This window comes from Schistocerca cancellata, chromosome 4, assembly GCF_023864275.1.
Source record: "Schistocerca cancellata isolate TAMUIC-IGC-003103 chromosome 4, iqSchCanc2.1, whole genome shotgun sequence".
Classification (NCBI taxonomy): domain Eukaryota; kingdom Metazoa; phylum Arthropoda; class Insecta; order Orthoptera; family Acrididae; genus Schistocerca; species Schistocerca cancellata.
Window position 1 is genome coordinate 670,831,562 of NC_064629.1, and position 16,019 is coordinate 670,847,580.

The 16,019-nt window shown below is 40.4% G+C and overlaps 1 protein-coding gene across 4 annotated transcripts in view; it reads right to left on the reverse strand.

The window, feature by feature from the left end:
* Positions 1-16,019, reverse strand: part of LOC126183445 (membrane-associated protein Hem) — a 176,888-nt gene that overhangs the window by 82,980 nt on the left and 77,889 nt on the right. For all 4 annotated transcript variants that reach the window (XM_049925436.1, XM_049925434.1, XM_049925435.1 and 1 more), the window contains exon 11: positions 8,014-8,218. In XM_049925436.1, the coding sequence (XP_049781393.1) occupies positions 8,014-8,218 (205 nt within the window). The remainder of the gene's footprint in view (positions 1-8,013; positions 8,219-16,019) is intronic.

The following is a 16,019-nucleotide window of genomic DNA, read 5'->3' on the forward strand; positions in this document are numbered from 1 at the left end:
TCAATACAAAGTCTGGGCCAACAGCACCTCTCAACAACTGCAAATGAGGTCCCAAGATCTCATCACGATACCTGGTAGCAGTTAGACTTTGCTGATTTACCCATACAATTTCATGAAGAGGTGTTCATCAAGTGGTCAACATGATCCCTGCCCACACAACAAGGATCCTCCTAAATATCAGTCTCTTTCCACAATGTTTGGGTCCCAAAATCATGTTCCATGTTCCCTCCATATGCGAATCCATTGAGAATCACTCTCCAGACTAAATCGGGACTCATCTGTGAAAACAACATTGGCCCACTTTTCAATCGCCCAGGTAGCGTGTTGAAAACTCCACTCTACAAGTTCCCTTCTGTGAAGACGCATCAGAGGTACACACACAGTGGTCTCCAACAATAAAGGCCACTCTGCTGAAGCCTTCTGCACACCATTTGCCCTGATATAACACGTCAAGTAGATGCTGGCGAGCTCACATGCCAGTTGTCGTGCAGAACTAAGGTGGTACTGTCATGCTCTCGCAGCCAAATAATGGTCCTCTCTTCTGAAGTCACATGTGGTTGGCCCTGCCCTGGTCTTCAGTATACAGTTTTGGTCTCTACACACTGTAGCCACATCCGAGAAACAACAGAATGATTCACACTAAGCCATTGGACCACATCATTATGCGACTGTCCGGCTTCCTTTCTATCTCTGGCCCTTCACAGCAGAGAGTCTGGTAGGCATCTTCTCTGTGTCATATCATACTGCCTGTGACTGTCTGCACAGTGATTGTGGATGTGAGACTACCAGGCAAACACTGTCCTGTTTGATAGGTGCTCGGACATCATCGTTGGCATGGTTGTCCATTGACTGGAATACCATCTTCCATGCAGAACATAATCATATGAACAACTGTTGACAATTTGTATGATTAGATCATGAATTAGACACAGGACAGGGAAATAGTGGTTTGTTGCTTCGATTTTGGCCACCAGTATAGATTGTATGTAGCACACACACTTCTTTTCTTGTACACAAATGATACAGCCATAGTGAAATATTCATAACATCCATTATGTCCCATAAATGTTTCGAGATATCAAAATGAGTTTTCGGTAAATTATAGTATGCAAAGAGGGGACTATTTTGCCATATGGTTAACATGCATAGCTAGAACTTTCTTGTCTACTGTGATATATGAGTAACTATAGATTTTTTTCAATTAAATAAGGTAATTTTTTTGAGGTTCATTGATTGCTAATGAAATGAGAATTAGTGTGGGTTTGAAACAGCATAAGTGAAGAAATCACATATTTATTTTCATATCTAGAATAAGCTTTTTCATAAGCTATTGAGCTGATCAGTCCTCATTTCCTTATTTAATAATACACTGTTTCAAGATTTTTTTCATGAATGTATCTGTTAGTGAGGTGAAGCTGTGTAAACTCTGCTGTGTTTCAGCATCTCAAACCGTTTAAGATACAAGTGATGTTACGACGATTTCACTCTGGCTGCATCATTTGCATGGAAGAACAGGAGTTAGTGCACCACATACAATCCGCTTTCTCGAGACTGGAAGTATATATAGATCTCCACTCGTGTTTAAAGAAAAATTCAATATCTTAATAACATTTCATACGCAGCAACGTATGACTTAACATGTACTGAAAGTAAAGTCATAATGACTCCTATTTTTCACTGCAATCAATCTGAATTTCATGTAGTGTGACATTTAATTTTGAAATATCGCAATAGCTATGTCCATAAACTAAATGCTGTTCACTGTGAATATGACAAATGAGACTACCGCATGGGAAAGAATATATCTATTTTTTAAGAACAGTTTCTTCAATGTCATGTGAGAAAGCTTGCAGGGCAGCCAGAGTGCACATGATGTTCTACTGACACTGGCACTTCTGCATCCTGACTAGCGGGCAAACCATTGTTTACTGTGTCCACCTTCGAGCACACATAACTGCATTTGGTCATACATGGAGTCGGCACAAAGACCAGCAGCTTCCTCTGTGTTCTCAGACTAACAGTAGGTTCCAATATGAAACACGCATAAGCCAACGTACCAGGAAACAACAGTAAACATTTGGCAAGAGTCTGCTAATATCTTGTGCAAAACTGGCAGATGCTAACTTACTTCAAGCAGAAAGGTAAATTTTTATGAACAGTATGGCTATGGTCTTACCACTCTTGCAAAAACTAGTTCTATTATGGAATTGATATATTTTCCATTTCACCACACACAGAAGTAATATATATTTTTGAGCAGCATCTAACTACTGCCATCCTAATTTATTTTTTACAGCAAAAATTGAAAAAAAAGAAGAGTAGTATGTTCCCTGGATGAGGAGGTTATCAGGTAACCCAGTAGCACGCAGCCATGTCCTACCAGCACTTGAGTCAGAACAATTTGTGACGTGGCACACAAGCTAGCTAAAAGAGAGCACCATGCACCAGATTATGGATTATGACACTTTGGTGAGCTACAAAAGCTACACTACACCTTGAAACAGAATGTATACAATAAAACAATCATTCAGAAAATCATAAAACGTGGAATAAAATCGAATGAGACAATGAAGAAGAAGAAGAAGAAGAAGAACAAATCCCTCAATTGTCATCATTCCAAACCATATAAGCTGTGGGTGGGATTCTCTGCCAAGTGGCAACATGTTAGTCTTCCACAGAAGCAACAAAATTTGAGATATGGTGGAGCCACTACAGGAGTTGATAACAGTTGAAAATAAGTTTATGAATATGTGACTATACACTGGTCTACGTCAGTGATACAGAACAACCTAAGAACACATTCCCGGCAGAGGATGAGCTTTACATACAGATTGGTCAATGTAACAAACTGGTGAGAAACAGCACACAGCTCATACAATTTATAGTAATGAACGAGATCAGAATATTCACAAAAAATCCAAAAAAGTTCACCAACCAACATTTACTAACTGCCATCTTGTCCGGCAGCAATTGCACTAACAGCCTACCAAGTTCCTAAATATATCTATACATATACTGTGGTAAGCACATCATTAGAGGGAAAAGGAACACTGTCTGAGCCAGTGCTCCATTAGAAAGCATATAGTGTTGTGCTACTGTCTGGTGGGCTCATGGAACAGGTTTACCCTTTTTTTTTTCTTTTTACCCCATTCAGCATTTTTTCGGTATCTGTAACACTTTCAGTCATTTACAGTAAATTCACACAACACAGATTCATTCCCTGCTACACACAAAGCAAATTCATTTTTACAAGTGTACATGACATTTTCAAATTCCACATCTGCCAGAATTTGAACCTATAAGCTAAAATTAGTCAACCCAATATTTTTTTGAGAACTGGAGTTAATAACAACAACACGAAGAGGACAGATTGCTACTCACTATATACAGAAGGTGCTGAAGGGCGACACACACATCGAAAAAAGACTGCTAGATATTAATTAGCTACTGGAAGAAGTTCTCCATCAGAAATAGACAGAAGATAAAAAAATCTACTCACCAAGGAGCGGCAGGAGAACAAATGTAAAAAAGGTATTACATATGCAAGCTTTTGGAGCCAGTTGCTCCTTTTTCTGGTGGAGGGGTTGAAGGGGAAGGGAGAGAGGTGAAGGAAAAAGACTGGTGAGATTTAGGAGAACCCTGGGTCAGGGAAGACTTACTGGATGGGATGAGAAGGAAAGATAAATTGTTGGGGACTGAACGGGCAAGATTTGAATATTTGAGAACTTAAAGATGGAAGATAGAGTAATATGCTAGACAGATATTACTGCTAAAACATTCTGCATGAGTTAATAAGAGCAAAAAGCTACTTGCATTTTATGTGACAGAGGGGAGAGGAGGACAGTGAAAAACAGACAGGTCAGAAAATGAAAGATGTAGAAAACTAAAGCAGAATGAATAGAGGAATAGTTACTGTGAAAAAATACTGAGACCAAAGAAATTAATTTAAACTAAGGCCATGTGGGTGGCAAGAACCAAGGGCATGTTGTAGTGTCAGTTCCAAACTATGGAGTTCTGAGAAACTGGTGTCTGGCAGAGGAATCCAGATGGCACGTGTGGTGAAACAGGCACCATGGTCATGACTGTCATGTTGTAGAGCATGTTCTGCAACAGGATATTGTGTGTTGCCGGTATACACCCTCTGCCTATGCCCATTCATCATAACTGATAACTTTGTGGTAGTCATGTCGATGCAAAATGCCAAACAGTGTTTACATAGCAGCTGGTATATTATGACGTGTCATTTAACAGGTGGCTCTCCCTTTGATAGTATATGTTTTGCCAGTTACAGGGCTGGTAGGAGTGTGCATAGGGCAAGTCTTGCAGCAGTGATGGTCACAGTGGTAGGAGTCATTGGGTACAGAGAAGGGTGCAGAAGGAGCATAGGGTCTGACAAGGCTACTGTGGAGATCAGGAGGGTGACAAAAAGCTATTCTACATGTGGTGGGCAAAATCTCTGACTACATGGATCTCATTTCAGGGCATGATTTTAGAAAGTCATGGCCTTGTCAAAGTAGCAGATTAATACATTCAAGACCAGGATAATACCGAGTGACAAGTGGTGTACTCCTAAGCCATTTTTTGGAGGGATAATCAGTACCAAGATTGGATGTGATGGCCCAGGAAATCTGCTTTTGAACTAGGCTGGTGGGGTGACTACATCCAGTGAAGGCTGAGGTGAGAATGGTGGTGAATTGCTGTATGGAGTCAGGATCTGAACAAATACATTTGCGTCGAATGACAAGGCTGTATGGAAGGGAATGTTTGACATGGAAAGGATGGCAACTGTCAAAATGTAAGTACTGTTGTTTGTTAGTAGGTTTAATGATACTGTGGTTTGTTGGTAGGTTTAATGTGAACAGAAGTGCGTAGCTGGCACTGAGTGAGGATAAGTTCGGCATCAGGGAAAGCAGCATAGGATTCAGAATAGGACCATGTGAAATTTAATTGGGAGAACGTATCTAGAGATTTCAGGAATTTTAACAGGTCAGCCTCACCATGAGTCCGTATGGCAAAGATGTCACAATGTATCTAAACCAAACCAGAAGTTGAAGGCTTATGGATCCCAGGAAAGCCCCCTCCAAGCAACCCATGAAAAGGTTGGCATAGGAAGGAGCCACCATGGTTCTATGGCTGTACCCCTGATCTGCTTGTAAGCTGCCCCTCAAAGGTGAAGTAGTAGTTGGTATGCATAAAGTTGATTATGGTTAGCAGGAAGGATGTCATAGGTCTGGAATGAAGTGGGCAATGACAGAGGATATGTTCAGCAGTAAACAGATCATGTACATGGGGTATGTTGGTATACAGGAAGGTGGCATCAATGGTGACAATCAAGGTATGTGGTAGGAGTGGGACGGGCACAGATTTCAGACAATCTACGAAATTCTTGATGCAATAATTTACCAGCAGCCGTATGTATTGTAGAAATTTATTTTATTTTATGAACTTCTATGTGCTACCAGTTTCGGCATTACATTGATGCCATCTTCAGGCCTCACTCGTCATAGTCGTAAAATCGCTATACACAGAAGGAGCCATATAACTGGATCCATGAATCAATCGTTCTATAACAGCTCTTGGTAACCAGGCAACACGAAATGATTCGTATCTTTAATATAGAAGGGAAATCTCTGTACTATGGGTTGCAATTGTTGATCAACTAAGACAGAGTGCTTTGAAGCCAGCCACTATAGGATGGCCAGTATGATTAGGTTTGCGGATCTTAGGAAGAAGGTAAAAGGTGAAGGTACATGGTTTGGATGGGGGTAAGGAGTTCTATGGATTGAGATGTTAGCAACGGAGATGAGCCTGAGGTTTCAAGGAGGAACTGCAGGTCAGTTTGTATCACAGGGATGTGTTCCTGATGGCAGATGCTGTAGATAGATGTGTCAGACAGCTGGCGCAGACCTTCACAAACATACTCTTGTCAGTCAAGTACCACAGTGGTAGATCCTTTGTCTGCTGGGAGGATAATGATGGATCCATCAGCTTTTAGGGACCACAGATCATGGAGTCCTGCAGAGGACAGATTAGGGACATGTTGTAAGGACCTGAGGAAGGGTCGTGAAGCAGTGCTGGATGTGAGGAATTCTTGGAAGTTTTGTAAGGGATGATTTTGAGGTAGTGGTGATGGATCAAGATGGGATCATGGTCAGAAGTGTTCAAGACAGGGTTCAATGTCAGGTTTATTGCCGGAAAGGTTTTGGAATTAGGTTGCAAAATGATACTTCCAGCTGACAATATGTGTGAAGGAAAGTGGATTCTCACCAAAAGCCAGCTACACGTTTCCGTTCACATTAAATCTACAAACAAACAAGAGTACTTACATTTTGACAGTTGCCATCCTTTCCATGTCAAATGTACCCTCCCATACAGCCTTGGCATTTGAGGCACATGTATCTGTTCAGATGCAGAATCTTTAGAGCAATATACCACAATTCTCACCTCAGCCTTCACTGGCCGTAATTACCCACCAGCTAGATTAAAAGTAGATTTCAAGGGTCATCACATCCAATCCTGGTACTGCTGTATCCTCACTCAGTGCCAGCTACGCACTTCTGTTCACATTATTTACACGTCAAGTTCAGTAAGACCAAATTGAAGAGCAAATCTCCAAGGTCATGGAACGTGTCAGTACATGAAATTATATACTAGCAACACACAATATCCTGTTGCAGAGCATGCACTACAACATGACAGTCATGATCCGTGACTATTTCACCACATGTGAAATCTGCGTTCTTCCCCCAGGCACCAGTTTCTTAGAACTCCGCAAATGGGAACTGGCACTATAAAATGTCGGTTTTTGCCACTCACCTGGCCTTAATTTATGTTAATTTCTTTGGTCTCAACATTTCTTCACAGTAACTATTCCTTTCTTCACTCCATTTTATTTTTCTATGTCTTCATTTTTCTCACATGTCCGTTTTTTGCCATCCCCTTTCCACCGCTGTCACATACATTGCTTTTCGATCTTATTAACTCATGCACAATGTTTTAGCAGTACTCTCTCAAACCTTGCCCAGTGCAGTCCCCAACAATCAATCTTTCATTCTCATCCTGTCCGTTAAGTCTCCCTTGACCAACAGTTTCTGGGTGACCTTTCTGAACTCTAAACCTTTTCCTAAACCTCAGCAATCCTTTTCCTTCGCCCTTCTTCTTCCCCTTTCAACCCTTCACACATATATATTCACCATCATCTCTGGCTGCTATGGCCTGACTGCGATTGTGTATCAGGTATGCAATGATCTTTGCTGGGGCTGGTAGTGGTGGTACAGAAGAAGCAGGCAGCAGGGACGGGGAGAGGGGAGAAACAGCAGAGTAGGGGTGGGGGAAGATGCTAGTGCTGCCTGTGGGAGTGTGCAGGGACATGGACAGGACAAGATAGGATAGCAGGCTTCTAGGTGCAGCATCAGAAGGCTGTGCTGGAAGGGGCACATTAAAGGGGAGATGAGGGAAGTAAAGAATTTGGGGGGGGGGGGGGGGTGCTCTACAACTGGCAGGATAGAAGGTCGGTCTGATAGCTAATAACATCTAGCAGTCTTTTTCAGTGTGCCTTTCTGCCATTCAACAGCCCTTCTATATGGTGAGTGACAATTATCCTTTCAATATTTCATTATTCCACCCTGAATATTTCACTGTTTCTAACTGGTATTAAATGTTCTTCTTCTCCTCACTAATTAAATGGAGTCCTGTCTACAGTGTTAGTTCACATAAATTACTCTTGTTTGTTACTGAACACTCTAGAAAGCCACTCCCACTATTCCTATTTAATACTTAATACCACAGTTTTCCTAAGTGAATTTGTAGAATAAATGAAAAATCTAAATCATTATGGGATATTATGAATTGAAATGCATCTTTAGTGTACATACAGTGTGCCAAATAACACCATTTAAATAATAAATAATGTCACTGCATATTTTACTTTGCAGTCTGTTATTTTAGTTTTGAGAAGATACTCAATTTTCACACAACGTAATCTAATTAAAATGTCTGTAATATTAGTCTTACCAGAAAATTGATAAATCAGATGTTTCAACCAACATTTCATCAAGAAAATCAACCATTTTTGTGTGGAAGACAATAATGTCAATCAAGGAAGCTAAGTCTTTATTTTCTTCAAGCACTATTGGTGATTTACTGACTGATGTATAAGCTTGTAATCTAAACCAATCAAGCCGAATTGAACGGAAATCAAACAATTCATTTTCCTCAACTGGAATAGAATTAAAAAAAAAGATATATTAGTGATGTTAAAAATACTGTGTGAAATCAAATACATTTGCAAAAACAAATTTATTTCATAAAATTGATTTTCAACATGAATATTTTCATACAACAGTAAAAGTGATCCAATGGATTATTAATTATCAATATGAGCTACTTTAAAAATTTTACTCTATCCATAAAGAGAGAAGGATGAATGATTTAAATACACTGCCTGCCAAAAAAGGTGAAGCATTCAGAAGCAGAGGAGAAAACAAAATGAAACTTCACAGATTGAGACAATATTTTATGTTATTTGATTACAAACTTGGGTCAATTTTACAAAGAACTTGGCAGTATAAGCCCATTTATCAGTATGAAGTTGCACCACCTCTGGCCGGGATGCGTGCACTAATTTGGTTGGGAAGGGTATGATAAGGCAAACTGGCCCACAACTTCTGTGACTGGTCCTCGATATTGTTGACACTGGTACTAGGACATAGATGACAGCTGAGCTGGTCCCACAAATGTTCTATCACTGACAGATCTGGGGATCTTGCCTGCTACATTTGTACTTCAGCATCACACAGACCGTTCATACATACACGCCATGTGTGGATGGTCATTGTCCTCTTGAAAAATTGCATTATGATACAGTAACATGAGAAATAACACGTGAGGACACAAGATGTCCATAACATACCATTGTGCCATCAAAGTTCCCTCAACCATAACCAGCCATGACCTTAAGTCATACCTGATGGCTCTCTACATCATGATGTCAGAATCATTCAAACGAAATCCCTTTAATCAATGTACAAAATCTGCTGAGTTCTTAATGTGATGCACCCACAGACCTACTAGTGGGCTCAACAGAGTATCAAGGAGTTATGCAACATGGTGTGTTGGGGCACCAATGTTACTCACAACACGCCCATGAATGACACCAATTTTTAATAAGTTTTGATGTGGTCTCTCTCTTAACTCACATTCCTCTGCCCAGTTCATTATGGTTAATTGCACTTAGGTTTGGCATTGAATTACTGAATCTATTTCCACAGGTGTTGATTTCCTCTTGCTTTTTATTCAAGGACCCTATCAACAGACAGATGGAGCTGTTACGTGGAGCCCATTGCCACTAATTGCTGACAATTTGTTTATAGTATAGATGGTGGCATTGATACCTGTGTGTTTTTTCTGATGTGTAGATGGACTTTTGTTGTTTGGCCTCTTTAAAGTGAGAATTTAAATGGCTTTTTAGAACATAGAATCCAATCCATCCAAATATTAGCTTCAGAATGGAGGTGGAAAAGAATGGCTGCCTTCCCTTCTTTGATGTGTCGGTTAGGAGGAAAGCTGATCGTATGCTGGGACATTCCATCTATGAGGGTGGTTTGAAAAGTTCTCGGAATCACCACGAGAGGTGTTGCCTGTAAACATGTGCCACGTCAGTGCTCTTGACAGAGAGCTCTGGTGGTGACGTGGCTCTGCTGTTGTTCCCACATAGTGATATTTGAAGATGGAGAAAATCTAGATCTGAGCAGTGATTAAGTACTTCGTAAAGAAAGGTATGAGAGCAAAGCACATTCTTGCCAATTTCCAGAATACACTGGGGACTCTGCTCCTTCATACTCAACTGCTGCCAAGTGGACAAATGAATTTAAATTTGGTCAGGAGAGTTTAGATGATGATCCATGTAGCGGTCGCCCAAGATGTGTCACTACCGCAGAAATCATTGTAAAATTGCACAAACTGTTTATGGAGGATCGCGGATTGAAAGTGCGTGAAATTGCTCACGTACTTCCTGGCAGATTAAAACTGTGTGCCGGACTGAGACTCGAACTCGGGACCTTTACCTTTCGTGGGCAAGTGCTCTACCAGGAAGTTTCATATCAGCACACACTCCACTGCAGAGTGAAAATCTCAATCTGGAAACATCCCCTAGGCTGTGGCTAAGCCATGTCTCTGCAATATCCTTTCTACCAGGAGTGCCAGTTCTGCAAGGTTTGCAGAAGAGCTTCTGTGAGGTTTGGAAGGTAGGAGACAAAGTACGGGCAGAATTGGTACTGTGAGGATGGGTCGTGAGTCATGCTTGGGTAGCTCAGATGGTAGAACACTTGCCCATGAAAGGCAAAGGTCCAGAGTTCGAGTCTCGGTCCAGTACACAGTTTTAATCTGCCAAGAAGTTTCAATGAAAAAATTATCTACATGATGGGTGCTACAACTCATGACGCTGGATCAAAAACTCATGATAATGGACGTTTCTGAACAACGTTTGGCCTGCTTTAGGAGAAACGAACAAGATTTTTTGCGGTGGTTTGTGACCACAGATCAAACTTGGGTGCACTACTATACCCCAGAGACAAAACAACAGCCAAATCAGTGGAAACGTGCTAACTCTCCACCACCAAAGAAAGCAAAGAGAATTCCTTTGACGGGAAAGGTCACAGCATCAATGTTCTGGGATGCAAAGGGGATTCTGTTTGTAGACTATCTCCCCACTGGGCAAACAATTACTGGAGAATATTATGCTAACCTCCTGGACAAATTGTAACAAAAGATACATGAAAAAAGGCCGGGTTTACCTAGGAAGAATGTCATCTTCCATCAAGACAATGTGCGCCCACACACATGCCATTGCCATGACAAAATTTCACAAACTTAGGTATGAATTGGTGTCACACCTGCCTTAGTCACCTGATATGGCTCCATCAGATTCAAATGGTTCAAATGGCTCTGAGCACTATGGGACTTAACATCTGAGGTCATCAGTCCCCTACAATTTAGAATTACTTAAACATAATTAACCTAACTGCCTGAGGCAGGATTCGAACCTGCGACCGTAGCAGTCGCGTGATTCCAGACCGAAGCACCTAGAACCACTCAGCCATAGTGGCCAGCGGCTCCTTCAGACTTCCAGCTCTTGCTAAAACTGAAAATTTTTCTTGGTGGATGAAGATTCACTTCAAATGAATTGATAACCGGAATTGACAACTATTTTGCAGGAATGGAGGAAATTCATTTTCGAGATGGGATCAAGGCATTGGAACACTATTGGACCAAATGCATTAATCTACAAGGAGACTACATTGAAAAAAAAAATTAAGTGATATAAGTACTTTTCTTGTATTCCATTCCGAGAACTTTTCAAACTACCCTCGTATACGGCATGAAGGGGTACTTCATAGCTTGGTTCACAAATCCATGTCATCTCAGACCCTGAAAGTTCTTCAGTTGATTAAGCCAATCTTGAAGTTACCTTTCATCAAATTGTTTATAGTGAAAGACAGATCTGATGCATGTTGCAGTATCGACCTACTGTGAAATAGGTGTGTGATGATGGTAATGAGACAGCATCCAAGTCGAAAGTCTGTTTGCTTACACAGGAAGCATTTCCAACAGGATTGTCATATTCTGATGAAATATGATGTGAAATGTGTTTTTCAACCACATAAGGGGCCTTTTAAGATCCGTAAAGGCGGGTGTCTGCCATTTCGTTGCAGTTGTGGCATGTTGTATATTAGTCAGACCATCAGGACCGCAGAGAACCTGTGTACTGAGCATAAGTGTCACACATGCTTACAACAGCCAAGCAAATCTGCTACTGCAGAACATTGCCTTGGCACCAGTAATAATATGTAATATAAGAACATGGAGAGTCTGGGATGCACTGGTAGCTATTGGGTTACTGCTATTAAAAAAGCAGTTGAAATTAAACTAACAAGTGATCATATAAATAGAGATGGAGGTTTTTGCTGAAAATCTGCATGCAATCATGCTCTCTCCCTGATCACACAACAGAGGGATGTAGTTAATGCTTACCTCACTGATTGGTTATTTGATGTTGATCATCTTTGGCTGCGTTAGTGTTTACTCTCTCTCTCTCTCTCTCTCTCTCTCTCTCTCTCTCTCTCTCTCTCTCTGTGTGTGTGTGTGTGTGTGTGTGTGTGTGTGTGTGTGTGAGGGGAGGAGGGAAGGGGAGGTGGCACGCACATGCAGTACATATGCTCTGCATACAAAGATTTTAAATTTTCTTGAGCAGCACATTATCATTGCATTTGTGCCTTGAAAATGTCAGTGTGTGCAACTGTCGAAATATCGACAGCTGTGAAAGGCATCAGCCAACTGTTATTTGAACATTTTAACCCCAGAAGAGTCTCATGTTTCACAACATTAATTCACTCTCGTGGTCATTTTACCTGCCACAGAGAACTGCAACTCTAAATCATTTACACACCTGCCGACAGTGCATTCTTGTACAAAGTTATGTTGGCATCCATTCTGGGTACTGCACTTCTTTTTGTCAGGCATGTATTTTGAAGAGAACTGATGGTTTGAGAAATAACAACACATGAAGCCTCACAAAATTCTATTGCAGGCTAGTAGGCACGGCCTTCAATTTTGTTCCTTTGTTAAAAGTCATCTAACTTATACTATATCCACATACTGTCAAGAAGTTCAAAATAGCCATTGCATATTAAAAACAGATAGGTTATGTTTATGCTTCTCTATATTTGGTTGTTCACAATACTACTCTGCAGGAACATTCACATTCTTCTTTTTTATAATATTCTCAGCTGACTCGATATCATTAACAACGTACATATAGGACATTCAACCAACTCAGATGATGACATCAAATGAAATGGAAAAGCAGTTATTTGAGATGACACTGGTTCCAATCCCTGCCCATTATGCAGTTTTGCATTTGCATGGTTTCCCTAAAGCACTTATGGTAAATGTGGGGATGATTCCCTTTTTAAAGTAAATGGCCAATTTCCTTCAACATTCTTCACCAAACCAAGCATTTGTTCTACGTCTAATGACATTGTCATTGATTGGCTATTAAATCAAAATGCTACTTTCTTTGGATGAAGGTGATGATAATCTGAAAGTATATATTGAGCAACTCATTGTTGCAAGTTTAGCTCTATAGCTACTATTCAGTTACAGAAAGCATATTGATAAGTTTTTTAGAAGTATACAATAGCATTCAAAGTTCCCGAAAGTCCTAAACATTAATTTAGTAAAACAGTCAAATGGTATGCTCATTACTAGAAATCCAACACTATTTGTATCCCATAGAGAAGCTGAGACAGTTGAGTGTCTTGCTCTTCCTAAATGGAAGTAAGTTCATGTGTACACTGATGGGCTGTCATTACACACATTTTAGCCTGATCGTCTCTAGTAAGTTAGATAAGTTCCCATGTGCACCTGGGGCCCTCACAAGGGAGTATACATGCTGATTCCCACATAAATCAAAGCAGCAGCACCTAGAGCTCATCAGTTTTGGTAACGTCAAAAAATGACAAAAAAGAATTTTTTGTGGCTACTTTTTATCTGTACTATTTTTAAGCCACCAATTACTCAATTAATCACTTTTTCACCGTAAACCAATTCATGGCAGTAAGATTTCCACATACAAACTGCTACTTCAGTACTTGGTCAGAGAAACATGACAAATGAGGAAAGGTTACTGTTCATTATTTCATCATCAGTTGGTTTAGAAGAGGCCAGCTACTACCTCAGTTGGATAAAAATGTTGAAGGAAAGTTGCTGTGTCTTTGTGATGGATTAATCGTTTCAGCATGTAGCTAAATGGATTTACTGCCAAAAACTTAAATAAGAATAGACAGACAAGTAAAAGTACATCACTCCTCCTACATATGACTCCAACGTTTTAACCACTGCTTTAACTCACTTCGTGGAACTGCCCCATCAGTGATGAGGGCACTAGATACAGTACACAAGCTTAGATTGTAGAAGGATAAAGGAAAAACTGGCAAAACAGTATTACTTTCAGGAATTTAGTGAAACCATAGAATACTTAAATTGGGGTAGGCAGAAGAGTATTTGAGCCCTGGTCGTCATAAATGTGATTCCAGTTTCTTAAACACTGTTACATAACATATTAGTCCTCCCTGTACAATGCAGGAATCATCCTTGATCTTTCCTATTAACAAATCTTCCAGTTTAACACACGATAAATCAAGAAAGCTATGTTGTTGTTGTTGTTGTCTTCAGTCCTGAGACTGGTTTGATGCAGCTCTCCATGCTACTCTATCCTGTGCAAGCTTCTTCATCTCCCAGTACCTACTGCAACCTACATCCTTCTGAATCTGCTTAGTGTATTCATCTCTTGGTCTCCCCCTACGATTTTTACCCTCCACACTGCCTTCCAATACTAAATTGGTGATCCCTTGATGCCTCAGAACATGTCCTACCAACCGATCCCTTCTTCTGGTCAAGTTGTGCCACAAACCTCTCTTCTCCCCAATCCTATTCAATACTTCCTCATTAGTTATGTGATCTACCCATCTGATCTTCAGCATTCTTCTGTAGCACCACATTTCAAAAGCTTCTATTCTCTTCTTGTCCAAACTATTTACCGTCCATGTTTCACTTCCATACATGGCTACACTCCATACAAATACTTTCAGAAATGACTTCCTGACACTTAAATCTATACTCGATGTTAACAAATTTCTCTTCTTCAGAAACGCTTTCCTTGCCATTGCCAGTTTACACTTTATATCCTCTCTACTTCGACCATCATCAGTTATTTTGCTCCCCAAATAGCAAAACTCCTTTACTACTTTAAGTGTCTCATTTCCTAATCTAATACCCTCAGCATCACCTGACTTAATTCGACTACATTCCATTATCCTCGTTTTGCTTTTGTTGATGTTCATCTTATATCCTCCCTTCAAGACACCATCCATTCCGTTCGACTGCTCTTCCAAGTCCTTTGCTGTCTCTGACAGAATTACAATGTCATCGGCGAACCTCAAAGTTTTTATTTCTTCTCCATGGATTTTAATACCTACTCCAAATTTTTCTTTTGTTTCCTTTACTGCTTGCTCAACATACAGATTGAATAACATTGGGGAGAGGCTACAACCCTGTCTCACTCCCTTCCCAACCGCTGCTTCCCTCTCATGCCCCTCGACTCTTATAACTGCCATCTGGTTTCTGTACAAATTGTAAATAGCCTTTCGCTCCCTGTATTTTACCCCTGCCACCTTTAGAATTTGAAAGAGAGTATTCCAGTCAACATTGTCAAAAGCTTTCTCTAAGTCTACAAATGCTAGAAACGTAGGTTTGCCTTTCCTTAATCTTTCTTCTAAGATAAGTCGTAAGGTCAGTATTGCCTCACGTGTTCCAGTATTTCTACGGAATCCAACCTGATCTTCCCCGAGGTTGGCTTCTACTAGTTTTTCCATTCGTCTGTAAAGAATTTGTGTTAGTATTTTGCAGCTGTGGCTTATTAAACTGATTGTTCGGTAATTTTCACATCTGTCAACACCTGCTTTCTTTGGGATTAGAATGATTATATTCTTCTTGAAGTCTGAGGGTATTTCGCCTGTTTCATACATCTTGCTCACCAGATGGTAGAGTTTTGTCAGGACTGGCTCTCCCAAGGCCGTCAGTAGTTCTACTGGAATGTTGTCTACTCCGGGGGCCTTGTTTCGACTCAGGTCTTTCAGTGCTCTGTCAAACTCTTCACGCAGTATCTTATCTCCCATTTCATCTTTATCTACATCCTCTTCCATTTCCATAATATTGTCCTCAAGTACATCGCCCTTGTATAGACCCTCTATATACTCCATCCACCTTTCTGCTTTCCCTTCTTTGCTTAGAACTGGGTTTCCATCTGAGCTCTTGATGTTCATACAAGTGGTTCTCTTATCTCCAAAGGTCTCTTTAATTTTGAACCCTGATTTAGACCTCTAAACACTATATTTCAGGCTTTTCTGGTCCTACATAAAGAATATATTTATTTTTATTTTCAAATTAAAATTAATCCAAAT